Source organism: Dermacentor variabilis, chromosome 6 (genome assembly GCF_050947875.1).
Source record: "Dermacentor variabilis isolate Ectoservices chromosome 6, ASM5094787v1, whole genome shotgun sequence".
In the NCBI taxonomy this organism is placed as follows: Eukaryota; Metazoa; Arthropoda; class Arachnida; order Ixodida; family Ixodidae; genus Dermacentor; species Dermacentor variabilis.
Window position 1 is genome coordinate 100,654,601 of NC_134573.1, and position 26,186 is coordinate 100,680,786.

Sequence of the window (26,186 nt, forward strand, 5' to 3'; positions counted from 1 at the left end):
GCCTGGGGAAGCTTACCTGGTTCCCAATCTTCGTCTCCTCCCTGCCACTCTGACGTCATCACGCCAAAGGGGGTTGGCGTGGCCGCTAAAGATTGAACCGGGAAGTCTGAAAAGAATTGAGCATCGCGATGAATACGTAGCTACGGAGGCCTGGGTATCGCGAATTTCAGCATTGCGCATTGTCACGCATGGACGTATAGAAACGGCGCTTTAAGAGAGGACGATAGAAGACGACGCACATGAGTGTAGGTACGCAGCAAAAATTTTGCACCCTTCAGGATGCTGGTTTGTCACATGGGTCCCACCCTTGCCCTTAAGGAGTCAGGTCGAATCGTTAATGGGGACAAATGAACTGTATATATATATATATATATACTTTTTTGACGACTTTTTGCGGCAAGTATACACGACGACACGAAAACTGGCAGCTGCCAAACACTCGTGACAGATATTTGACGGCACCGCAGGTGGTCAGGATTAGTATTCAGTCTGCAAAAATGGCTTCCCTCATCGCAGATGAAGCTTGAGCTCACTGTCGTGCGAAGTATTTTCTTTCTTTTTGGAGCCTTAAGGGTGAAGCTGCTAGCCACGAGAAAAACAAGCATCTTTAAGTGGACACTTTAGCTCGGGCCAAGAACTCCGTTGTCGCCTATTCAAATACACGTAAAACACAGAGACGCTTTTCTGAGATAACCACTAAGCCGATTTTAATGAAATTTGGTTCATTCGAGAGAGAAAGTTAAGCTCTAGTGACTGTTAAAGGAAATTTTAGTTTAAGGCCTGAGATTTTTAAGTTCTCAAAAATTACGAAGCCTGAAAAATATAAAGAACGACGAAGTTTGCAAATTCGTAGCTCTGCACCAAGAACAGATATCGCAGCTCTGTAAACTACACCTGCTAGAGCATCCAAAACTGACAAATTTGTATACCAATTTATATCTCATTTCGATTTGTTACACTGTTTAAAAGGGCTTTGAAAACGTCCTACTGACATTTTTTGGTATTCAATTCAAGAGTCATGCATAATATATAAACTTTGTCCGCTTTAGGTGCACTATTAGATGCAGTTGACAGAATCGCGATATCGCTTTTCATTGTCGAGTTAAAGAGCAGTAAACTCAATAGCTCAGCTTCACAAAAAGCTTCGTTTTTCTGCAATAGTTTGCGGCGTGCAAAATTAGTGATTACGATGAGCCACAAGAAACAGTCATGTATTTTCACTGAGCAGAAGGCCCTGGCAAACGATCGTTCCTCGGCGGATAAATCTCTCGGCCACCTCTGAACCACATGCCCCGCTTCGCTTCCCAGGCAACGGGCTGTCCCTATAGCCAGCCGCCGTTTCTCCTCATCTTCCTCGACGCCAATGCTGCTACAGTTCCTAAAAAAAAAGTTGACGGCTTAAATGAGGATTCGCTACCAACAGTCACTCGATTTTAACTTTTTTTTCTTTTGCGTACAACACACCTTATCAAATTCGGTGTAGTGGTTGCCGAGAAAAACGATTTCACCTTTTCCCTGTATTTAGGTAGGAGCCTGATAGCTTAAGGGGGCAAAAATATTTTGCCGTGTGAGAGGAATGCCTACAGTCGACTCTTGTACTGTTCCAGGGTGGGAGCGTGAGAGGGAAGAGAGTCCTTTGCTGAAGCGCTCCCTCACCAGGGCTGTGCTTTCTTTCTTTCTTTCCTTTTTTTTCCCCCTTTTTTTTTAGCGATGCCTTTACCGGTGCTACTCAACGGAATCAGCCGGCCGTGAAAGGTGGCTGATAAGATTGGCATAGAATCTAGCTGAAGGCACCGCTTCAAGGTCACGGTCCAGGCTGCACTGCAAGCAGACTAGCGCGGAACTTAGGTCACGCCCCAACGATCGTTTATGCAACGTATCGAACTGCTCCACGACATGAAAACAGCCGAAGTTTGAAAGGAAAGCGCGTGCGCTCTTCCTCTCGAGGGAGACTCGCTTCCCGCCCCAAGATCAAGGTTGACATGAAAACTGTTTACAGCGCAAACACATGCAACCACAAAGTATAAGGGACAGGACACAAGCGCTGACTGTCAACTAACTTTTATTAACGAAAGACGGGTGCCTTATATAAGGGGAAAGGCAGAAGTGAAGGGGGAAGGGAGTGATACAAGGGAGTGATACGATGCGCATCGATCAACGAACGTGCCGGCAGTCAACGCATTCAGACGCGAAGAAACAAGAAAACGAAAAAAGTAGACAAACACTAACAAAAGGCGAGGGATACTAAGATACAATGAAATCAGTAAGCAGCCGCTTCCAAAAAATGAAGCTCTGCCGCAAAAAGCGATACAGAAGGGGTGCTTACGCACTTGCTGCCATATTTGTGTATGTAGAACGCTTCCAAACTGAGGCGCGCCGTCGCGTCGGCACTTTTGCCGAGAATCTTCGTCTCTTCCAAACGAGCCTCGCATCCTGTGCATCCAATTACATGCGCGACCAAATGTGCGTACTTGTCCTTTAAGTTGCTTAAATTTCGGGCATGTTCCCCCAAGCGTTCATTAATGCAGCGGCCGGTTTGGCCGACATAAGCCTTGCCACACTTCAAGGGAATGGCATAGACCACTCCTGTGGCACACTTCATGAACGGCTTCTCATGTTTTAGCTGGCAACCTCTTTTTTTAGAGTTGCAGATGCGTGGGCATAACTGTGCCAGCTTGTTGGGTGCCGAAAAAACAACAGAAACACCATGCCTGTTGGCTACCTTCTTAAGACTGTGCGAAGTCTTGTGCAGGTACAGCACAACCAAAGGCCTGTCGGTCTTCCGACGGTCATCTTTTACTCGTGTTCCCAGTTTTAGCTTCTGAAAGAGGGTCTCAGCCACTGCAATCAAAACCGAATGGGGGAACCCCGCTGCCACAAGTCGGCTGGCCTGATTTTCAAAACTTGTCTGCATCAGGTGCGGGCACGACTTCTGAAGAGACGATTCCAAACAGTGCGACGCTATAGCTCTTTTTACAGTTTTGGAATGCGCTGAATCATATGGCAGCAAGTCCTTTTTTGCGCGAGGGAAGTAGCCCCAGCAAACGTAGCCCCAGCAAACGCATCTGCAACTCTAAAAAAAGAGGTTGCCAGCTAAAACATGAGAAGCCGTTCATGAAGTGTGCCACAGGAGTGGTCTATGCCATTCCCTTGAAGTGTGGCAAGGCTTATGTCGGCCAAACCGGCCGCTGCATTAATGAACGCTTGGGGGAACATGCCCGAAATTTAAGCAACTTAAAGGACAAGTACGCACATTTGGTCGCGCATGTAATTGGATGCACAGGATGCGAGGCTCGTTTGGAAGAGACGAAGATTCTCGGCAAAAGTGCCGACGCGACGGCGCGCCTCAGTTTGGAAGCGTTCTACATACACAAATATGGCAGCAAGTGCGTAAGCACCCCTTCTGTATCGCTTTTTGCGGCAGAGCTTCATTTTTTGGAAGCGGCTGCTTACTGATTTCATTGTATCTTAGTATCCCTCGCCTTTTGTTAGTGTTTGTCTACTTTTTTCGTTTTCTTGTTTCTTCGCGTCTGAATGCGTTGACTGCCGGCACGTTCGTTGATCGATGCGCATCGTATCACTCCCTTGTATCACTCCCTTCCCCCTTCACTTCTGCCTTTCCCCTTATATAAGGCACCCGTCTTTCGTTAATAAAAGTTAGTTGACAGTCAGCGCTTGTGTCCTGTCCCTTATACTTTGTGGTTGCATGTGTTTGCGCTGTAAACAGTTTTCATGTCAAGTATGCACCAACTCGCCCAGAAAGAAGTTTTAATGAAGATCAAGGTCACGCGCACAAACGCCTCTACGTGTGACGCACCGACTGCGACGTAACCGATTGTGAAACGTGACCACATCGCGAAAAAAAAGGCAAGAAAAAATAAGAAAAATAAAAGGAGGCGGGGCTCCTGGCGTGCTCGTGACGCGGTCTTTCGCGTCACGAGCACGTCATCGCAGACGTTAGGTCGAAGCAGAGGCAGCGTGTCTCTGCCCTTGCAGCGAAGCTCGCATTCTGGCAGCACGGTGAAGAGAGATCTCAGTTCCTCTTATCCTCTCTGGTAATGAACCGATTCGAAAAAAAAAAAAATTGAGCTGTGAAGCGAATCCTAGGCGGCACTTTACAACATCCGCTGCATAGCAAAATTTATTGATTGTTTTTATTGAAGACAAAGTTCCGATAAAATAACGGTGGCTATAGCTCGCCAATTTAGTGTGCTGTACCTCAGCTAGGTAATTTTTTTTTTTTTAGGCATCCACTCACGTCCCCATTCACTCAAACTCGCTCAGTTGCTCACGCATCAGAAGTTCGTACACTCATTAGTGAGTATGCCGATGAATTGGTTGTTGCCTATTTGTGTTTACATAAAGGGTCGGGTGAGAGGTCCTTTAAGGTGCGCGCTTGTTAAAACCTGCAAGTACGGACCAACCAGTCAAGGAGCACGTCCCTTTAAGTTACTGTTCACAGGGGAGGGGGGGGGGGCATATGAGGCCATCGAAGATGGCCACGCACAGAAGCACCTAAATGGAACACTGCAGCCGCTCACCGCAACAGCCGCTCAGCTCGCCTCGATGGGAAAGGCATCTTTATGGTACTACATGGGCTGTTACGCATCGGGGTTTACAGTGATAGGGCAAGGCGTGCGCAAGGCTAAAGGCCTCGATTACAACAAAGCGAAAAGCGAACACTTGGGTCAGAGAACTTGCCTTGTTTCCAGTCGTCGTCTTGTACCTCGGGAACCATCGCCTCACTGAACGCTTGCGAACTCAGCGTAAAGTCCGACAGCGGTTGGCACTCTGAAAGAAAAGAATACTCAAGTAGCAGTACTTGCTACTATTTGCTACTACAAAGGCTTTGCAACAGGACGTGTCTAACTACATTGAAATGAGGAGCCGTATAACGTATAACTATTCCAATATGTTTTTATTCCAAACTCCTGACGTCAAATTTGCGTAACCACCGACGCAAGCATCGGGCGGTCACCCGCAGGGTTGTCTCAACAGACCAATCAAACGCCCTCCTCGTTCATAGGGGGTCACTTTTGTTTGCTTGAAAAACGAATACTACACTGAGCGGCTTGTCTTATTTAATTGGCTGACAAGGGCCGAGGAGCACGCTCAAGTGGAGAGGGATTCGATGGGGCCGAGCCACTGCACTCAATATCGATAACAGGATGAACAGGGTGGCGCCGGCGTCTGCGATTGGTCCGCTTTCTCTTACTTAGGAGGCGGTGGCTCGTAGACAATCGCGGCGGCATGCGACGGAAGCTTAAGAATCACGCTAAAACGGATCCTCAGCAAAGAAGAGTTAGCAGAACGAGGTCGTAAACGTGCCGAAAGTTCTCGAAAACATTACAAGGCCATTCAAGAAGTTTTATTACACTACAAATAAACCCATGCTCTCCGGCAGGGGCGAGTAGCCAGTGCCGGAGTGATCGGCGGAAGCCATCTTTTATTCCTTTCGGAACGGGGCAGCCTGCGGCTATTCAGGAGAAAATTCAGTTTTGTTCGGCATATTAATGCATCTTTAACGCGTACACGTCCCCTTGGCGCGGTAAGTCTTTGCGGTTTTGTGACGCCACGTGAGAGGCAAGTGAAGTGGGTGCAGCCCGAAAACTTTTCACCAACACCCGAGGGCTAATGGCAAGAAGGCGTCAAATCAGAAATAACTATTTTTGTTTCGTTCGGTCAAATTATGCGTAATCAGTGTGTACAGTCAAGCTGCTTCTCCGCAGCTTTTTTCCCCTTGTTTTTCCGCCACAACCATGTACCTCCTTGCTTGTGGAAACAAAAATAAATAAATAAAAATAAAAATTATTAGATGGGGAGCTATCGCGGTTTTCGTGACGTCGCGTGACAGACAGGAGAAGTGGGGGTGGTCCAAAAAATGTTTTTGACCAGTCGCGGTGGGCTGATTGCAGAATTGGAATAGAAAACTTCGGAATAGTTCTACGTTATAGAGCCCGAGCTCTCTGGAAGAAGCTTACAGCACACATCAGTTGCACTCCTCCAAAATGTAAAGAAGGCAAAAAAACTGAAGGAATAAGGGCTTTTAGCTTCGAAATATACATTAACCCGAGTCGCTAACAAAAAGAAAGCTGACTGAGCTTTACGTAAACGCTGATTTCTCGCAGCGAGTGCTGCCAGGAAAATTAACGGTACACCGGCTTGCGTTTGGGAATCGTCTGGAGCAAGTAGCAGCACATTTTCGCAATGCACCAATTGGCTCATTAGTGAAAGTGCAAAGGCGAGATAAATGTGGTTTATATTTGCTTCGAACTACAAGACAGAGTGCTTTCTGAAATACCCGACGCAACTGCTTGCAAAACGCTATGGCTCGCGCTCGCAGTGTTTATTCCCGGATTGCGGACAAGACAATGTATATATATAACGTCGATGAAGACTACCCGGCTCAACCCGATTCGCCCTCTGTTCGGCCTGCTATAGCGTGTTCAATACAGTCCTGAACAGGAAGGTTTCAAACCAAGCCGAATCGACCCGATTTGGCTGGATTCACGCATGGCTTCTGGGCGACTCACGTCGGACAGTCGATTCCAATTGTGTAGAAGGCTTCCGCGGCTGCAGCGGAGGTCGGAAGCTTATTCGCTCATGCGCGCCTTTTGCACCGACGCACAGGCTTCGTTGGTTTAAAAAGAAACTGCTAGGAATTTCCAAAATTATTTTTCAACTGAAAGCGAAGGCGACCACACAAGTAATGATCAATCAATCATTCAATCAATTAATCCTTTATTTACCGTGCCCATGAACAAGCCTGAGTAGTTAATATTATTAATAATTATGGCATTATTATTATTATTATTATTATTATTATTATTATTATTATTATTATTATTATTATTATTATTATTATTATTATTATTATTATTATTATTATTATTATTATTATTATTATTATTAAACGCATAACGATCTGCTGTGTAACAACTGAAATTTTACCTATTAAGTCGTTTCGCCATATCACGTGGCAGAACCTACAGAATGAAGGGATTCAGAACAATACCTGTGCACGGCTTATTTATATATTTTTACGACCAACCACATGACTTCTTTGTACTCCTGTGTATTGCGTCGCGTTTCTTCTTTTCCTGGGTACTCGTGCTTTTTCCTTGCCGTGAATCATTTAGAAATATGCACACAAGGATCCCTTGCATACTAACCAATCTCTCTGGTACAGCCCCTGTCGTACAGCCCCGGTCAAATTACTACACTCCGAGAGCCTACGGGCCCCCTGCGTACCTTCGACGTGAGTAATTGTTTGAGGTTCGCGTAATAGATTTTAAAGGAACTAAAGATATATCAAGGCACGTTTAAATAATAATCAGACCTGCTAAGTATGGCTGCCGTAGGTTTTTAAGCTGCTCACAACTGTCGTGAACTTTCGGTACACTTCGCAAAGTCTAATGCGGAATAACATGGAGGCATTCTTTGACACACACACACACACATATAAATATAAGGTGAACGAGGTTTGACCAACGTTTTCCCCAGGCCCTGGGCGAACCGTTAGTGAAACCGCCACCTCGTAGGTGCGTCTCATTCTACTGCTACGCTTTGTACCGGATACTTTCCACTGAATTTCGTCAATAAACATATACAGGCATATATACTCACGTTTTTCCCAATCCTCTTCTTTTTCCCGATCCTCCGGTAGCAGCGACTCGTGGTACAGTTGCGACGCCAGAGTAAAGTCCGTCGTCCACTGACCAACTGAAATACGAGAGACATCCGTATTAGCGCGAGAAACATACGTGCGGCCGACAGAATTCAAAGGGACATGATACCTCTAGGCTGCATTAGTAAATCACGCTTTCGCAGTAGCAAAACGGCTAACCAAAGGGAATCGCTTCCTATAAAGCTAACGCAAGAATTGTCGAGCGGAACCGCAGAACTAAGTTCAGCGAAATTTCCGCTATATCATGTACGTCCATTACTATCACTAAAGCGAACTGCAAACGACGAGGGAAAAGGTTTGCAGAAATACCGCACCTCGTGTTTTCTTTTTGTTTTGTTTGCTTTTGTTTTTCTTTAAATCGGACAGCGCCTCTCGTTTCAGTCTACATGTACAACAACTCAAAGGATTGCCTCCGGAGAAGCTGAGGACGTCGCAGTAGGTATTTAGCGTCACATTCTTCCATTCCCACTATGCCACTATGTCAATAGAAAGGTCCCTGCAGCACCTTTTCTCTAAAACCTTTAGAACACACTGGAGTGAGTGCTGCGCCTTTTTAATGAACACATCTCGGCAGAAATATTGTAAAAGAATGCAATAACAACGAGAGCAACGAGAGAGAGCAATGTTTGCTCATTCCTCTTGAACACGACTCCTCTCAAACAGACCAACTCCGTTAGCAACGCCCTCCCTATTGACCCTTTTCGCGGAGCAGTTTGTTCTAGAGAAACGAGATGGCGCTTTCGGCGACGCACCGCACGTCGCCTCAGCGACAGTGCATGAATTCGCATTACCACTTCTACCTTGCTTCTGTGCGATCTACTGTCGGAAATGCAGCCAAATTTTAGCTACCGGACCGTGCTTCAATCATGCCGAATTGAATCACGTGGACTGAAGACGTGTGCAGTAGTTGGTTGCAAAAATAGCGAATGACATACTAAGGAATGGAATGAATCTGTGTGGCCAAGTTCGCGGACCACTGCTGCAACTGTCTGTACGTGTTAGTGGCGCTTCGAGATGTACGGCTTTCCTCGAGGACACAGAAATTTGCTTATCCACCAGCGTTGTATCGCTAACTTTCAAAGGAAGGCCTTCAAGCTCGGAACTTCGGCAAGAGTGTGTACCACTCGTTAAACAATGAAAAAGATAATTTCAACGCTTTCCATCATAGTAACTTTCGCGCACAGTATCTAGACACAGCTACCGCAACTGGCACGGACATTACGCCCACTCTATCGCCAACCCGTGAAGTATAAGTGAATGTGCGCACACTTGACTATATGCGCACCATATACGCAGGAGAAACGACGGAATACACCGATAGCGCACGAATCGTCGAAGCTGAATGTATCGTGACGGTACATAAGAGTAAGCGAGTTCCTAACGATAATACATCTTTACGTATTACAACCTACAAAACAGCTACGTTTCAAGCCTTGCGCGCAGCAAGAACAAATCTATCGAAACTGAGCACACTCGCGAGGGATTAGGCAGAAAGTAATCAGATGGCGACCGCTCCGAGGAAATTTAATGAGTCAGAAATGTGACAAGGTGCTGCATCAAAACATTCGCGAACAAAACGCACTAATCCTGATTCAATTCATGAGCGGGCAAGTTCGGAGAGCTTGGAACAAATATTTAGCTCCGCTTTTAGAACAAGCACCATATGCGCTGTTCGCGCCGTTTGGGCATAGCTTAATGAGCTCCGAATTCACTTTTGCATATTCTCTCAAGCTGTGGCCAAACCTTCGTATCGTCCACCCAGTCACCGTCTACGGTATCTCCCGAAACAGAGGTTGGCTAAGCTACAACGGCGTCATACACACCCATTGCAACACGGAGGCAATGGAAGCCGCTGAAGCAAGCAATGGACGCGGCACCACGTGAGCAAACATGGCAGCGCCCACAGGATCGCCGCGAAATGGGCCAATAGTGCTTCGTCCTTATAGTTCTTTACGCAGTACACTCATGGTAACTCTGCAAGATTGGCATCCGAGAAAGGTGCTTTAGAGCGACAGAGGAGCGGTGACACAAGTAGGGCGCATTAACAACCACCGCTTCTTCATTTCCACGAAGATTCGAGGGGCGTTGCATGCTTACGCTCGGAAATAGCTTATCGTCATGAGCAATCACCCAATGGTTGGCGCCTATGGACTGTCACGCGGTTCTATGACGTCATAGACAGGGCCTACATAGAAAGGTGCCTTGAAGGCTGCAGCAGAGAGAGAGAGAGAGAGAGAGATGTTTCACGCGAGGTTGCGGGCTTCCTGCTGCGTGCAGCATAATAACATTTGGCTCGCATGTTCGTGGCAACGCTGCTTACAAATGGCGAACTTTTTAATTTTTGCCGTGCTCAAAAAGTGTTGCAGTACTCCTTCAACAGCAAGCGAACAAGGAAAGAATCCACCACGAGCAAACACCTCTACGAGTGTACTTTCGTTAGGGCGCACTCACATCCGAACCCTGTACAGAAGGTAAATCCCCTTGTAAAAACCTTGGCTCCGTGCTGGCGCTGATGAAACGAACTTGTTTTCGTATTCGCGTGACTCCATGTTCACGTTTCCAATACGTTAGTACGTGTTACTGTTTCCCTGCGTGAGTGCTTCACCTGTTCGTTTGAAGCGTATATTTTGTTACGTTGTATTTACTTGCCTGCTTTGATACCGAATATCGGCACGCAGTATGTTGAAACAAAGATTCGTACGACAAAAGAGCATAAGGCACCTGAGCTACGGAATTTCGAAAGGTCCCGAATCTACACTTGTTTTGCCAAATGCGATAAAACGTTTACAGAAACTTAACAGATGCGCACGGAGCTCTCTAAGAAGGCGACGTAGCAGTGCACGTAGGTTCAGCAAGTAAATCCAAATTCGGACACATCTCGCGTATAGCGACGCAACATCGGAGCGTGCCCCTTTCATCCCTTCAAATACAATAAGAATAAATTAAATTAATAAAAATTGACTAACGCTGACGTCTGGTACTCACGTTGTTCTAAGCTCTCTTCTTTCCACCAGTCCTCCTCGTTCGTCGTGACGCTGTTGCAGCCGTCCGATGCCGACGAAAAGTACGTCGCCGACGGGCGTACTACAGAACAAATAAATACAAAACATTGTACATTGGCTACAGTAACTCCGCCTAAAGCGAAACTTCGAGTAGGTTGAGCAAAAGTGTCGCTGCCAATCTGGTCACTATATGCGTCTTCCATAAAACAAAAATACTGAAGACTGTTGGCATAAAGCTACGATAGACAGGACTTGCTAACTTGCGACAGCATGTCCTCCCTGTCGCATGGCCCCCAGCACATAGCGCCGCTGTCGCACGACGCTGTCGCCACCTCGAGCGCACATTGGCTAACAAGCGCTCTAGCAAGTCGCAGGTATAAGGTACGCCTTTCCACTTGTTTCTTTCTATGCGATTAGAGATGCTAAACAAAAGGGAAGGTGACGGAAACTAGCGCAAACACGTGGGGGAATGAGAGAGAATAGGAGGGAGCGAGAAGAGGTAATCTAGAAGCTTAGTCGTAAAGAAAAAAAAAACACTAAGAGGAAGCTTAAGCTGGGCCCAACTCCGGCGTGGCCTATTTAAATACATGTATTTAAATGCATGTATTAATACAAATTTAAATACAAATGTATTTAAATTTGTATTTAAATGCAGATAACCCCTGGACCGATTTTAATGAAACTTGTTGCATGTGTGAGAGAAAGTTGAATTCTAGTGACTGTTGGAAGCGGAATTTCGATTTAGGGCTTCAATTTTGTTTAAAATATTTTCAAATATCTGACAGTTTGAAATAAATAGAAGCACGAAGTTTACAAATTCATCACGGTTCTGTAAACGGCATCCATTAGATCATTCAAAGCAGACAAATTCGATGTGTCATTTTACATTTTACGTGAGTTTGTTACATCGTTTACAAGGGTTCTGCAAAAGCTCTATTTCCATATTGCTAAATTGTTTGATGTACATGTGTAACATATCAATTTTGTCCGCTTTAGATGTACTATTAAATGCAATTCACAGAATTGTATTATCATTTCGCGTTGTTGAGTTACAGAGTTGTAAACTTGATAGTTTCGGTTTTTGAAAATTTTCTATTTTTGCCAATTTTTAATAAAAAATTGACAACCTAACTCAAAAATTTGAAACCAGCAGTCGCTATATTTTAAGTTTTCCTTTTAAATGCAACAAACCTCGTCAAATTTGGTGCAATGGTTGCCGAGAAAAATGAATTCTCTTTCTACGTGTATTTAGATAGGAGCCCCCGAGCTGAAGCTTCCTCTTTAGGGGTAGCTCATGAAAAATAGGCCCCTCAACACGTGATAAGCAAGCGGCAATTTCTAGCCGCCTAGCGTACGCAGAATATGGGGCAGAGCATAGCGGATACCGACCGTGACGCAGACGTTACTATAGGCTACCACTAAGCAAATAATGACTCGTGAGGCCCGGCAACCTTGGATGACCTACTTCCCTAGCGCCAACGCGTAGACAGACACTGAAGGGTGACGTCAGAGGACACTGGCCTTCCGAGGCCAGCTCCCTGTCGCCACGCTCCCTCTAATATTCCCTTTTTCTTGTGCAAACATTAGTATACCTTGCTCCTGCAAGTAAAACTTTACGTGGTTACACATCTCGAAGGCACATATGACGCACATAAGGCTTCAGAGAATAGACTTCGCAATCCAGTCCAAAATATTCAACAATGGCTTGCTATCGCAATTAAAAACAAACACGGAGCCTGCCGTACATTCGCGAATCATAATCCGTGAAATGCGAAGTATCACACTCAGTCAATTAAAAAATAACAATGCAATCTGAAATAATGCGTCTTATATAATGAAGCAGCAATGCCGGGATAAGTTGCCACAAATGTGCGCTGTCGCCAGCGATACTGACCCGCAACAGAACATTGTCAGTGGCTCAGCAGCTAAAGCTGTTTTCTTTTTCTTTTTGTTTACGTACTGCAAGTTTTTTCAACGCTTGCCGGACGCATATGGAAGATAAATGAACAGGCGCCACGCGATATACATTCAAGTAATCGAAGATATTGCGCTTAAAGCAATAGTTTGAGAGTTGGTTAATAAAGTTTTGTTAATAATTACTTAACCCACTAGTAAAGATACTTTAAGTTGCTCAAAAGGACCACGAACAATAGTAATTCAGTTGCATTCTCGTCCCGAAAACCCATGTGGCAAGGAACGAACATCGCTGAAATAAAACGTAGATTCGCCAAATAAAATAAAACAATATCGAATGACGTTTCGTGGCCCACGTAAGTCCCCTCTCTACAATCGCAGTATGGAGCCGCATGGGCTCCGAAACGTCTTCCGACATTGTTTTACATTATGCTTTTGGCGAGTGTATGTATTATTTCTATGCAATAGCCGTACGAGAGGTGGTATCACATGGGATCGGTACGTTGGCTTGCCGAGTGCGGTCTGGCCAAGCCAAGCCGCCGCCGCCGCCAACAGGAGGCTCTTCGCACACGCAGTGGTCAGCACGTGGGTCCGTACTCCGCTACTGCGGCCGTCAGTCTAGCCAGTGTGCGTCTGACCGCATGCTCAATAACCGATAAGGTTTACGCGTGCGAACGTATTGATGGAGAGCCTCGCGCGACAGCTTGCCGCCAGCCAATCCGCCAGCCGCACTGCTTCGGTTGCTAGGCGTATACCCAGCGCCGTTTCGTAGGGAGTCGGCAACCAAAGTTGCGGTTTTGTGCCTAGTCGACAAAGCGGACTTTGTTCGTGGCCACCATGTCTGCGGCGTCCGAAATATCGGTCGTTGTGCATCGTGGTCTGCAGCAACGCCACCTACCTACGTGTGTGGCGATGCTGCAGGGGAAGTCCGAATCATCGCGCCGGTTCGAGAAATATGGAGTCTGCAGGATAGTCGTTCCGCGACTGTGTTAGGCATTTTGCTACTAGAACACTTATTTCGAGTCACGTGCAAACAAAAAAAATTGTTTCGCCATAGCCGATACCGTGCGGCGTCTAGCATTTTTGTTTCGATATAGCAGGAAATCTACTCTGTCGAATTAAATCGTGACCAAACAAATTTTATGTTTATTTCATTACATCCGCTATTTCATTATATCTGTGCTCGTTATATATTAAGGTTCGACTGCACTACTAGTACTAGTACTATCATCATTTGATTTGTTTGGTTTTTCTTCTTTTTTTCTTTTCGTTATCATTTGATTTTCTTGCAACTAATATATTATTATACAATCCACTGCTGTGCTGCCAACTATGTCACAATTCTATTGTAGTTACTAACCGAGGGTCCCGTTTTCAGTATCATTACTTTGGGACCCTCGCAAAACTTGCGCGGGTACCAAAGTAATGATACCGAAAACGGGACCTTCGTCTGTATATTACATTTATGTACCTATGTTTTTTCATATGAATAAACTTCAACTTCAACTTCCAACTTCAACTACCACTACTACTACTACTACTACTACTACTACTACTACTACTACTACTACTACTACTTCTACTACTACTACTACTACTACTACTGCTACTACTACTACTACTACTACTACTACTACTACTACTACTACTACTACTACTACTACTACTACTACTACTGCTACTACTACTACTATATTTCTACAACTTCTCGTGCTACCACTACCGCTACGACTACCGAAAGCTGATTCGAAGAGCATCGTGCTTGAGAATTTACCTTCTTCCCAGTGGTCCTCTTTCGGCTGCTCCTGCGTCCCCGTCGACCCGTCGTAAGGTAGCGAATCCGGCGGGAACTCGGTTGCCGACGGCACTTGAACAGTAAACGGCTCGTACGTCACCACGGGAAAGCACAGGTAAGACAGGACAGGTAACATCTGCACAGTCGAAGTGGTAGCGCCTGCTTCCGAATACTCGTCCCTGTGCTGCTCCACCGCCGTCACGACATCTGGGACTCCTTGCTTCACAGCTGGCGATTCGGCCGCGAAGCCCTCTGCAAGCAGTGGCGGTGGTGTAAACCTATATACGAAATGCTGCCTAAACAGGGGCGCCAGGTGTAAATGACTCTTAAGTCTAAACCGCGGGCTCGTTCACGTTCAAACCTCTCACAGAGATGGCATTTCTCGATGAATGCGGCTTAAACGGACACCAAGAAGAGAAACGACGAATCAGTGTAACTTGACAGTGCCTTCTTGAGGAACTATATTTTCGTTGATTTCGTGGTCATAGATTAATTATTAGAGGAAGTGAAGGTAAAAGTTCATTCTTTTTTCCTACTTTCGCGCCGAGACTTAAGGGCTGATACTTCAGTGTGATGTCACGCATTTCAAATTATCTTTCTTTTTTCGCATTTGGGCCGCTGACTGCTCACTAAATGTTCTCGCAACTTCCTAAATAGTGTATTTGGCTCTTATAAAATACAACGCAGTTCACGTTCACCGATAAAGGTTTACTTAGGCCTGAGCAGACGCCGTCGAAATTCATGACGTCACGGCATGCAGGCCGATGCGCAAACTTCAAGGCGGAATCGCTACCAGTGCTTCGTTTTTTCGTTCTTTTTACTTCTTTGTTTTGCGTTCCTTTTTTCTGATTTACAAAGCGTCCTTTCGCAGCACTAAGGACATTTTTTGTTGTATTCTGGAAGGGTAATGTACTAAAACACAGCTAAAAAAAATATCTCTTTAGTCCCTTTAATAATACGTTGGGGCAGCGTATGTTTCTTGCCCCTCTTTAACGTCCATAATACATAAGAACTGCTTTTAGGTGCCGGGGTGTGGACAGACCAGCCTGCAGTCTACGAGCATGAAGTCGTGTACCACGAGTTCGACAAGGCGCTTCTGCAGTTTCTTCGCGAATAAATACTGCGTTGGATCTCTAGCACACAGACCCAAATACCCAAGGAAGCGAACGGCCGCGGCTGCAACTCAGCGGATCTGGCGGACCCATACGGAGAGACGCATGCACGAAATAAATGCGCGCGCGGTCGTGGCCTAATAGTAACGGTTAGAGCACTGGTGACCGCTGTGCCGGAAAGCGGAGGTTCAATCCCCACCATCGTTCACGCATTTTCTTATCCAACAGTACAGGCGGCCTTCATCTCATCTGAGGTGTCCAACAGAAAAAGATTTCGAGGTGTGTATCGCGGGCGCGTCACGGTTGCACGAAATCGCGCAAGTTTTGCGAAAGATGCGAAAGTCCCTTTAAATGAAGCAGACGGCTTTTCCGGAGGCGTTCGACTGTTTGCCTACATTGAGTATTATTGTCGATTGCTTTCTGCGATTCGCGCTCATTTGAGTGAAAGCAAGCAATTGTTTTCTGATGCTGGTGATGAATGGAAAAAAAAAAAGAACGATCTGTTTGTTTTCGTTCGTCAACAGGAGTTCACGGAACAAGAAACTGCAGCAGCAGCTTGACAGAGTTCCCGACTCTCTAGTATGAAGCCACAGTTGTGAGGAATACAAACGTCGCGTATACACGAACCCTATTATAGAAAATATACTAACGAGCAAGTGAAGCGAGCACTCGAATGACGCAATAAGAAAGTACACCTCATTTCTGGGACTGCGCGTTTTCACACACACACACTCCATGAAAAAAATTGCTAGAGTCAACAGGGGATCGAAATCCTTTTTGCATAACTTGTTTCCTACCACAGGCATTCTGTAATGTGGCGATCCTTGAAAACTTTATTTTCAGACTAAGGTGACTATACGTATCTTGAGGAAAAAGAAATGTTTGTCCAATCGCGTGCTTCTTCAACAACGCCCAGCATTGCTTGGAGGACCACTACAGTTGCAAAATAAGACTTTCGTTAGTCAGCGGAATTTTATTCCCTTTCTTTTTTTGAACATACGGTTCTTGCGAAATGCCGTGTTCAGACAGGATTCTACCAGCAATTACACTGATAAACAAAAAAAGGTCGCTACGGTGTACTTACGTTCTCCCCAATACTGCCCTCTTCCATCGATGTGTGCAAGTGCGGTCCTCGGGTCGTCGCTTCCCGTTAAGGTTGCCGGCTCGGTCGAGGACAGCCATTCTTTAACAAGAAAGAAAGATACGTCTATGTCTCGCCCTCGAGCAATCACGCAAAAAAAAAGGAAAATTTTGAACAACAACAACCAATTCACACTGGTGTCTCTATAACTCGCCTTGTCTGGAATACTCGTACGCTCCCGCCGGCATTGCCGCGAGGTCCAACTGCGTGGACGCCGTTGAGGTAGTCGCCACTGGGGTTCCTGCGAAAGATAACGGCGGGGAATCTAAGCAAACATCTTCGAGGGAACACGCAGACTTGAAGTGGTGAACAGACTACGCACATTCTTGGGTTTTACGTGCCCCATCCACGATCTGACTGGGAGGTGCTACGTCGGGGTGGAGGGCTCCGGATTAATTTTGGCCCCCTGGCGTTCCTTAACGTGCGCCTAAATCTAAGTACACGAGAGTTTTCTTTTTCTCATTTTCTTTTCTTTTTCTTTTGTATTCCGTCCGCATCGCAATTCGGCTGTCGCAGCCTGGATCGAACCCTCGACCTCCAGCTCAGCAGCGCAAACGTATTAAGCCACTGGGCGTCCGCGGCTGTTCTGAAGTGACCAAGGTGCGATCGGGCAAAGGATCCGTATTGTCGTTGAGTACACAAGAAAAAAAGCCAAGACCGAAATCGAAAGTAACCAAAAGTAGCCTGTTCATTTCTTTTTGATAAATTTGTCGCCACCATAAAAAAAAAAAATACGTTAAGCGTAAAATCAGGGATGCTGATGCACACTACTAGGACGCACAAATTCTGAAACATCTTGAGGACTTAAAAGCATTACTGAAGGTCTTGGCAGGAACGGGGGAGGGAAATAAAGGAGCCCTACGTCACGCAGTTAGCCAATTCGCATCATAGGCAAGCTCTCCGTTAAGCTATCCTTTACGCATTCCTTTTTTTCCTCTCTCTCTCTTTCAATAAATTCGCCCAACATGTTACCCTCCACTCAGCCCAGTGTTCTTAGTTCTCGGCAGGCCTTAGTCGATCCCATGCACTAATTGCATCTCTAACCCCTTCAAGGTATCCATCTCTGAGGCTGGAGCCAAAGTTCTGACACGAGGGCTTAAAACGCTGCCAAGAAGAGCACTTCAAACGTCAAATTCTAGGGTGTTACGCGCCAGAACTACGATCTAGTTATGACGCATGCCGTATGTCGAGCACTGCGGGTTAATTTTCACCATCTTGGGTTTCTTCAACGTCCACGCAATTTACATACACGACCTTCTTTTGCATGACGCTCCCATTGGAATGCGGCCACCGCGGCCGGGATTCGGACCCGCGTTCTCGACGTCAGCAGCGCAAAGCCAGGACTACCGGCGCAGTTACCCTGACGATGACAAGTCCGCTCATCGAAACGTGGCTTCCGAGATCGCAACGGCGCACCTTAGCAAATGTGCACTGTTGGGATCCCGGAGGCCACTGTCGAAACGTTGGCTTTAGTCTGAGAGATCCATTATTCGGCCGCTGTCGATCGCAAAGAGCATCCCTTCGAGCCTGTGAAGAGCGAAATGCGTAAAATTTTACGAGAGAGGGGTGGGCGGAGGGAAGGGGATTGAAATCAAGCTTTCTTTTTCATAGTTTGCTCTAGGCGCACAGCTTTTATGAGATACATGCTCATATTATGAACGACGACTTACTTTGAGTGACAAGAAACAGACAAGAAACTGATAATTTTTAGAACACTTTGACTTTTCCGGCGCCATGATAGTAAATGGTTTCACTTGCTTCGGGAACTTCTCTGAATAATCTAAGTCAAAGCAAGTACCTCCCTAGTATGTGGTGACTAGTGCCGCCATAAATGGCCGACACAATGACTATCTCATTTTATTTCTGGTGTGCAGTTTTTTCATATTGTGCCACCCTGTCCTTAGGCACCTTTAAACATGTTTCGCGAACTGAAACTACTTTTCATAAAATTTGAGGAACAATTCGTAATATCTTAAAACGAGCTCAAATTCCTAAACTATAAGGAAAATTCAGGAGAGTTGGCAAGCATGCAGCGACGCAAGATATATCAACAGAATGACAAGCAGTTAACGTTCGAGTACAAGTCCTGGTGCCTAAACTATAAGAACGCCTTACTAGCTGTGACTTTAGACAGCCAGATTACACTTTGAATTCCAAAATCTCCTGATCAAAAGCTGTCCTGTCATTTTTCGTTGTTCTTTCCCTATTGGTGTTATCGTTTTCCCCATGCTAAACCTGTCAAAACATTCCATTTGATGTTTAAACCCCTCTGGCTGCTTTCACTCTGAATTGCACCCAGCTATAGGCGCATACAAGCAGTTCTTGGTCACAAAATCTATCTGCCAAAGACTTTCTATTTATCCTAGACTACATAAAAGAAAAAAAAACGGCTTCGTCATAGGAATATAAATACTTAGGCCCCAGACGTAAACTCACGTTGTTCTAAACTCTCTCTTGTCGTCTGCTCCTCCTCCGATCTCGGTTCGATACGAATTATCACTGTGGGCTCGTCCGCCGACAGGTCGTCTTCGTCTGCAGGCAAATGTGCACAGAGAACTACGTGAGGAAAGGGAAAAATGACAGCAAGGTGGCCCAAAAAATATATAGCCCTGCTTTCATCGAGCGCACTGAGATCCACAGTAAACAGACTTTCGATAACAAACACGTGGTTCCGCTGACGTGCGCGCACTTGTTCAGGCACGAGCGAAACGCAGTACCCCATGGTTGGGAGAAAGCGTTTTGACTCGAAGGCCAATTCCGATTCGCCTATTCAAACACACGTAAAAGCACATTAGCGGACTCGCATTAGACAACTAACTATGCAACCGATGAGATGGAATTTTGGTGAATTTTGAGAGAGAAAACGAAATTCCAGCAACTGCAAGAAGTAGAATGTCGATTTCTGGACCTCATACTTTTTTTATACGAAAATTGCCGAAAATTGGAAAGTTTAGAAGAATGCTGAAGCATGGAAGCGAAGAGATCAGTTAACTCTGCACCACAGACAGATGTCGCAGTTCTGCAAATCGCATCTGATAAAGCGCCTAAATCGGACAAATGTTATATTATGAGGCTTTGCAGTTTACGTGACGTAACAGACGATGATAACAGACATGGTAACAGACAATGACAACAAGGAAAGCGACGGCGGGATTGTTTTGTTTCTTTGAATTGAAATGTAGAAATTATAAATAAATTGACATGAAAGCGGACAAACAAGCAACTGGCCGCAGGTATGATACGAACCCACGTCTTCGGGAATACCGCGTGCGATGCACGCACCAATGGAGCTAAAGCGCTTTCCGGTCCACTTTCTTGGCTATTTATGTATTTGTACGAGAGTTAACATATAGGAATTCCTTGTTTATATTTAAAGGGGCTAGTTGCCTTCTCCCAGGGCTCTCCTTGTTTGGTTTGTCTGTTGGCTTTAATGTGTTTGTGACTTGCCAAAAACCGGGTCCCTCCGTTCCCCTTCTTCTCGTCCATAACATGGCGGGCGTCTCGTCTCAAGAAGCTTTGATGCCTTCGGGTAGCACACGAAGGTTCATTGGCTAGTTGCCCTCTCCCAAATTCACGTACCACGTGAGGCCTTGCGGGAGGAAGGGTGTTCTACATACACCGCGAAGGCCGTGAGTGGTGACGCTGGCTAACATTCTCCGGGTTATCTCTCGGAATGTTAGCTAGCGATATTTATGTGTGATATTTATTTAGCCAGCGCTATTTTTGCACATAAATATCCAAGAAAGCGCACGGGAAAACGGCGCCACGGTAGTTCCAGTGGTAAGATTATCGCACGCTTAATGCGAAGACATGGGTTCGTATCCCATCTGCGGCCAGTTATCCTTTCGCCCACTTTTATTTTACTTTATTTATAATTTCCACATTTCAATTAAAATAAGTAAGTAATCAACTCTTTGTCTTTCTTGCTGTCATTGTCTGTTGGCTTCATGTGTTTGTGACTCCCGAAAACCCGGCCCCTCGGTTCCAATTCTTCTCGTGCAATGGTTACAGGTATTTTGCAAAAGCTTAACTTGAAAATTAGTGGCAAATTTCAGAGCGGTGCATAATACGTCAATTTATGTACGCTTTAAATACCTCAATAATATACACGTCAATGATAACACTATTCTGTTATCATTTCTTATTGCTAAGTTACAGAACTACGAACTTGATTCCTGTTGTCGTTTTTCTTCTTTTTTTTTTGCAACATTCAAGAAGTTATTTATAAAAATATTGGCCATAAAAAAAAACCTGCCCCCTACAGACGGCAGATGTTTAACGTTTAAACTTCAATGGTACAAATATCATAACAATCGGCGCTGTAGATGCCGAGAGAAAAATATTTTTCTGTTCTCGTGTACTTGGACAGCACCTCCTGAGATAAATGTTCCTCAATAAGCATCTGCGTTTGCTGCGGTGCATCCATACCGCGCCGCGCATAGCATGAACTTCGCGAATGACAGCTGTTGCCTACAAAAATTTTGTACTCACTTTCGCATTTCTTGTCGCCTTTCTTGCTCAGTGTTGCTTGCGTCATTGGACATATCACACACGAGACGCCTTACACGAGATGACGTATACCAGCGCCAGAAATATAACGCGCTATCGCACGTTAAACCTTGCGCTACTAGACATTTCGGAGGTATACATAAGACAAACAGGAAGTTTCCAGATAAGGAGCTTTTACGAACTACGCTGCGAACACTTAATATGCACCTGACTGTCGCAGGTGAACGTAACTACCAATATTCGAAGGAACAAGCGCATCACTTGCTGTACTTGACAAAGAAGCATGGCAACAACTGATAACGCAAACGTCCGCAAATGCAAGAGAGAGAGAGATGCAAATGAGAGAAAGGCAGGGAGGTTAACCAGCGTTGAAACCTCCGGTTTGCTACCCTAGGGTAGCAAACGTCCGTCGTTACGATTATAACTACGTAAAGAAGGCACTGACACGTAGGAAACGCGCTTCAATAGAGCGAAACAGATTGCTCTTGGGCACACGCTTCCTTTGGTAGAGCTCTGCATCCCGAGCTGCTGCTGCAAGCTCCATTTGCTCGCCAGCGATCCTAGCATCGCGACGCACACACGTCGAAAGCAACACAAAATGTGCCCATCTAACCATAGGGCCACCAGACCATGCGTTCACGTCGGCAGTGACAAAAAAATCTGAACTTGCCGTCATCCCAGTAGCCATCTTCTTCGTCCGACCCGCTCGTCTCTTGCACGGTTTGCGTCGCCGTTGCGGACAAGGACTTCGACGGGGCTTCTGCGAAGATCATCGTGCGACAGTTCGTAAAAAAAAAAACACACAAAAACACCGCACTGCAAATTGGTCGCAGGTACTCAAAGGGACAGCAGCGAACAAAGCCTCGAATGTAACGAGGCGGCAAGTATTCGTTCAATTCAAATTAGTTATTTTTTTGTTTTGCCAGAAAATTTGCCTTAAAGGATTGTGGGTGCGAAGCTGAAACAATCGCTGGGCGAGACTCGCGATTCCCCACTACGCTGTGAACGACAACAGAGAAAACATTGCAATCAAATCAAACCAAGTGCGACCCAACTGGGCTATCAATAACTTCGCCAACCATTCTCCCTTTCGGGAAGTCCTTGCCGTCATTCATCCAGACGAATGCTTTTTTCACAATTCATAATTTTATGAGAAACAGAAAAAAAAATATTACCTTGTTCAATTCCTAACATTACCTGTCATTTTTGCTATCTCATTTCTTGATGTAAACTTATTTTATCTCAAAATTCTTAACGGTATTTGTTTCCTAATTTCAAAATTTATCTTTCTTTAACCGGTGCTCTGCTATGCAAATTTTATTTCTGTTATTATTTAGTAATAACACACGTGGAACCGCCTGCTCCTTGGTCGATCCTACGTAGTGGGTATGAGCCATGTGTTTGGACACAGGAACAATGCAATGCTAGGACATGGAGTACTATAGGACATATAGCTAGTATCAGTGACTAGCTCACTGCGACAATTGGTGAGAAGTGATAAAGAATTGAAGGGAAAGAGCTTTTTTTTTCTCTTAATAATGAGGACTCAGACAATGCACGCCCCGTCTTACGTAAAGCCCCTCCATTCACGTTTTTTCGCCGACCAACCCAAAGCGGCAGTGGCGCTTGGACAGTGGGGCTTTAGTCCTACGGACGCGGTGCCATTTTGAGCCGCCTTCCGCGCTACGATTCGGTGCCTTTAATTAAAACGAAATTTTATAACGGGACCCTGAAACACTTATCTAACTAGTCGTAGAATACCCTCACTATTAAAGGACGTTGCCTGACGAATCTTCTGCCTTCTACGAATACCGAACCTTACTTCATTTCATTCCATTTTATATGATCCTAATAAAAGAAGATTAAGAAGAGTGCAGGGACAACATGGCCACAAATAGTACATGACCGGGGTAGATGGAGAAGTATGGTAGAGGCCTTTGCCCTGCAGTGGGCGTAACCATGATGATGATGATGATGATGATGATTGAATGAAAGATGAGCACACCACAACATCGGAAGGGCAATAGGCGAAGCAAGTGGAGGCCGGTGGTCACACAAAGTTGGCAGGCAAAGCATGTTGTATAAACCTCGTACTAGACAACAGTGAAGATAAAGCATGTTCAAGTGATGACTGACACAAGTTGAACAGTAAAAATAATGAAATGACAAGCGCACGGAACTACAGTGAAGCTAAATTTCCAGTGGAAATATACAAATAGTCAAATAGACAACCAAGTAGAATATGTGCCGGACTACACAGTCAGGATGCGTTGGGTCTTTCTGCGAACACTAACTAATTAAAAAAAATAAATCACCTGTGGCAGATAGCCCGAATCAAAGCGTTGGGCTGTATTGCTCAGGCAGGCGGACATTATTAGAAATTGAAATGCATGTTCCACTGATTAAAAAAATATTGATTACGTTTCTTTTTAAACTACTTATACCCTAGGGTACATGTTGCAATTTACAAACTGTAGCCGGGGGGTTCGCAAGGCGGTTCAATTGGAACAAATTCTCAAAGTGACACCAGTTTCCAGTTATCAATTCTCTAATTTTGCGAAGAAGTACGTTGACAGTCCTGTTACCTTTGTGCTTCTGCGAAAAACAGCGTCTTATTCAAAAATTAAGTGGACTGACAGCGAATTTTTACCGCAAGTCTGATGGCGCTCATCTCGAAAACGATGGCATTCATAGAATTATTTCCACTTGGGTATGCCTTGCTGTCTCACCGGGGCTACAATTTGTAAATCACGATAGGTGACGTAAGGTAATCAGCTAAAAGCTTAATTAGGACATTTTTTTTGTTTTTGAATAAGGCATTTTGATTTCTCTTGCAATTAAGGTCCGCCTCTTCGAGTAGATCCGCTCAAGGACTAGAATTGCGCCATCTGCCACAGGTAATCTTTAAGAGTTATTTGAAGTCTCCGCAGAAACAAATGGTATGGAGGAATGGGTTAAAGTTAAAACGAAATAATGACACTCGCACATCCAAACGCGCCACCGACACTTACGCTGTTCGTGAATTTCCTGCTGCTCCTCCGTTACAACGGTCTCTGATTCGTTTTCAGCCACCGCTGAACATTCAAGCGACGATGCGCATTCTGCAAGAAAAGCCGACACGTACGCCGCTGTGCAAATCGACACGCTCGGGTAAAATTTGAAAACGTACCTGGTCTCCAGTCACCCTCGATCGCCACTGTCTCGCGGTCACATTGCTTCGCCGCTGGAAACTCAATCGTCAACGGCGCTTCTACAAAACAAAGGCGATACATCGAAGTTGTAATAATTATGTAGGAGAAAATTAAAAAGAAAACTGCAAAGTCACATGACTAAAGGTCGCTTACTCTGTTCACACTGCCGCTCTTCATGCCACACCTCCTCAGCGCTCACAGTCGATTGGTCCTTTTGCGTCACCGCTGTAGACTCGGTCACCTGTCGACATTCTTCAACGCGAGATAGTAAAGCACGTAAATCGCTGTACAGTACATGATGGTGGATAATTCGTTGTCCAATCCGGAGCAACTATATTACCGATCGGGCTCATGTATTTCGAAAAAGTAAATCTGCCTGTGAAAACAAGGAATAATCGCACAGTCACTTCGTCAAATTTCTTGCGCTTCCGTGCGCGCGCAGACAGTTCCTTTTTATCGCACCAGTTCATCGACTTATGTGCCCTTTCCCTCAGCATAGGCGCCGACTACTCTGCCCTCTCCGGAGCTGCTCGAAGGGGGCAGACCCCCCCCCCTCCACACACACACACACTTAAGATGTCATGACCAGAGTTTCGTCACCCACATCATTTGAGGTTTCTTTTGACTTGCATCGACCTTTTCACCTAAAATTTTATTGCCGCTAATAGCTTGCTGCATTGTTGTTGACGCGGACGTGCACAGCTCTTAATTTATACTTTCGCTTTATCTGTGCACACCCTGACAATAGGAGGACAAGCGCATTAGAAGCACTAGCGGTGGCTGCCTCATCCGTTTTTTCTCATTTAAACATTGTTTTAAATTTGTACTGTAAACACCATGCGCATACACAATACATTTAAATAGACACACAGCACAAAGTTTATTATTCAAAGAGAAAGAGGTAACCAATTAAAAATTATTTCTAAAGGTATGAATAACCTATGCCTAGAGAATGAATAAGTTGCTGTATGTTCACCTCTCCTCAAATTGCTTCGCGTGCTTTTTTGACTCTGACAAAAACACTGCAGACTTCAGTGAACCCTTCGGCAGAGTCTTTCATTAACGATGTCTGAAATGCACGGGAATAATATGTGTCTCAGTATTGTTTCTCTTTCAAGTAAGCAATGCTAACGACTCATGGAAAAAGAATTCTTATAATAATTTACAACATTTACAAGGGATAGAAACATCGTCACTTGCACGCAGAGGTCATAAATGTATACAAGGTTTCCCAATTAACTATTGCACAGAGATTTAAAAAAAAACAGCAATTACGTCATTCGAAGAAGGCCGAGTGCATATTGTTTCCGGTAAAGTGAAGTAGCTGCCAGTAATGCATTCGTTACTGAGATTTTACTAGGTAATTGTAATTAATCATATAACTCGAGACGTACTGTCCTATAATTATCAAAGTGTCAATGAAGCATTTGTAGGCACTAATTGTGGCATTTTCAGCGACGTGCTGATTGCACTAATTTTTTCCGGCTGACAAATAAATCCCGCGAGATATGAAAGCTACCATGTGACTGCGCTCCCACCCGCATAATAAAGCAGCGCCCTCGAACAAGGTCCCACTGCGTTAGCCGGAGCGAAATAAACGAAGCCCGCAAATACACGCAAAGTTGCCGCATGACTGGCCGCTCGAGGAGCTCTGTTTGTATTCGCGGGCTTCTTTCACGCTCGGAAAAACACTTTTGTATAGCACGTATCGAGCAACACAAAGCTGTATCGGGAGTTTTTCATGTTCTTCTACAATTTTCTCATTGACACTTTTAATCTAATTATAATACTTGAGAAGTTGACTAATTAATTAAAACTAATTATTTAATAAGCCG

General features: G+C 45.1%; 1 protein-coding gene across 5 annotated transcripts in view; it reads right to left on the bottom strand.

Annotated features, from left to right (window-relative positions):
- The window catches only part of LOC142584952 (uncharacterized), a 79,673-nt gene that overhangs the window by 23,035 nt on the left and 30,452 nt on the right, over positions 1-26,186 (bottom strand). For 4 of the 5 annotated variants that reach the window (XR_012828989.1, XM_075695322.1, XM_075695324.1 and 1 more), the window contains 12 exons: positions 24,505-24,603; positions 24,330-24,410; positions 24,172-24,261; positions 21,831-21,920; positions 19,088-19,183; positions 16,806-16,892; positions 16,595-16,693; positions 14,378-14,650; positions 10,673-10,771; positions 7,627-7,722; positions 4,702-4,791; positions 17-106 (listed from right to left, as the gene is read on the bottom strand). Coding sequence is in view for 4 of the 5 variants with exons in the window: in XM_075695322.1 (XP_075551437.1) it covers positions 17-106; positions 4,702-4,791; positions 7,627-7,722; positions 10,673-10,771; positions 14,378-14,650; positions 16,595-16,693; positions 16,806-16,892; positions 19,088-19,183; positions 21,831-21,920; positions 24,172-24,261; positions 24,330-24,410; positions 24,505-24,603 (1,290 nt within the window). In the remaining variant the exon portion in view is untranslated. The remainder of the gene's footprint in view (positions 1-16; positions 107-4,701; positions 4,792-7,626; positions 7,723-10,672; positions 10,772-14,377; positions 14,651-16,594; positions 16,694-16,805; positions 16,893-19,087; positions 19,184-21,830; positions 21,921-24,171; positions 24,262-24,329; positions 24,411-24,504; positions 24,604-26,186) is intronic. The other variant, XM_075695323.1, reaches the window with a different exon arrangement.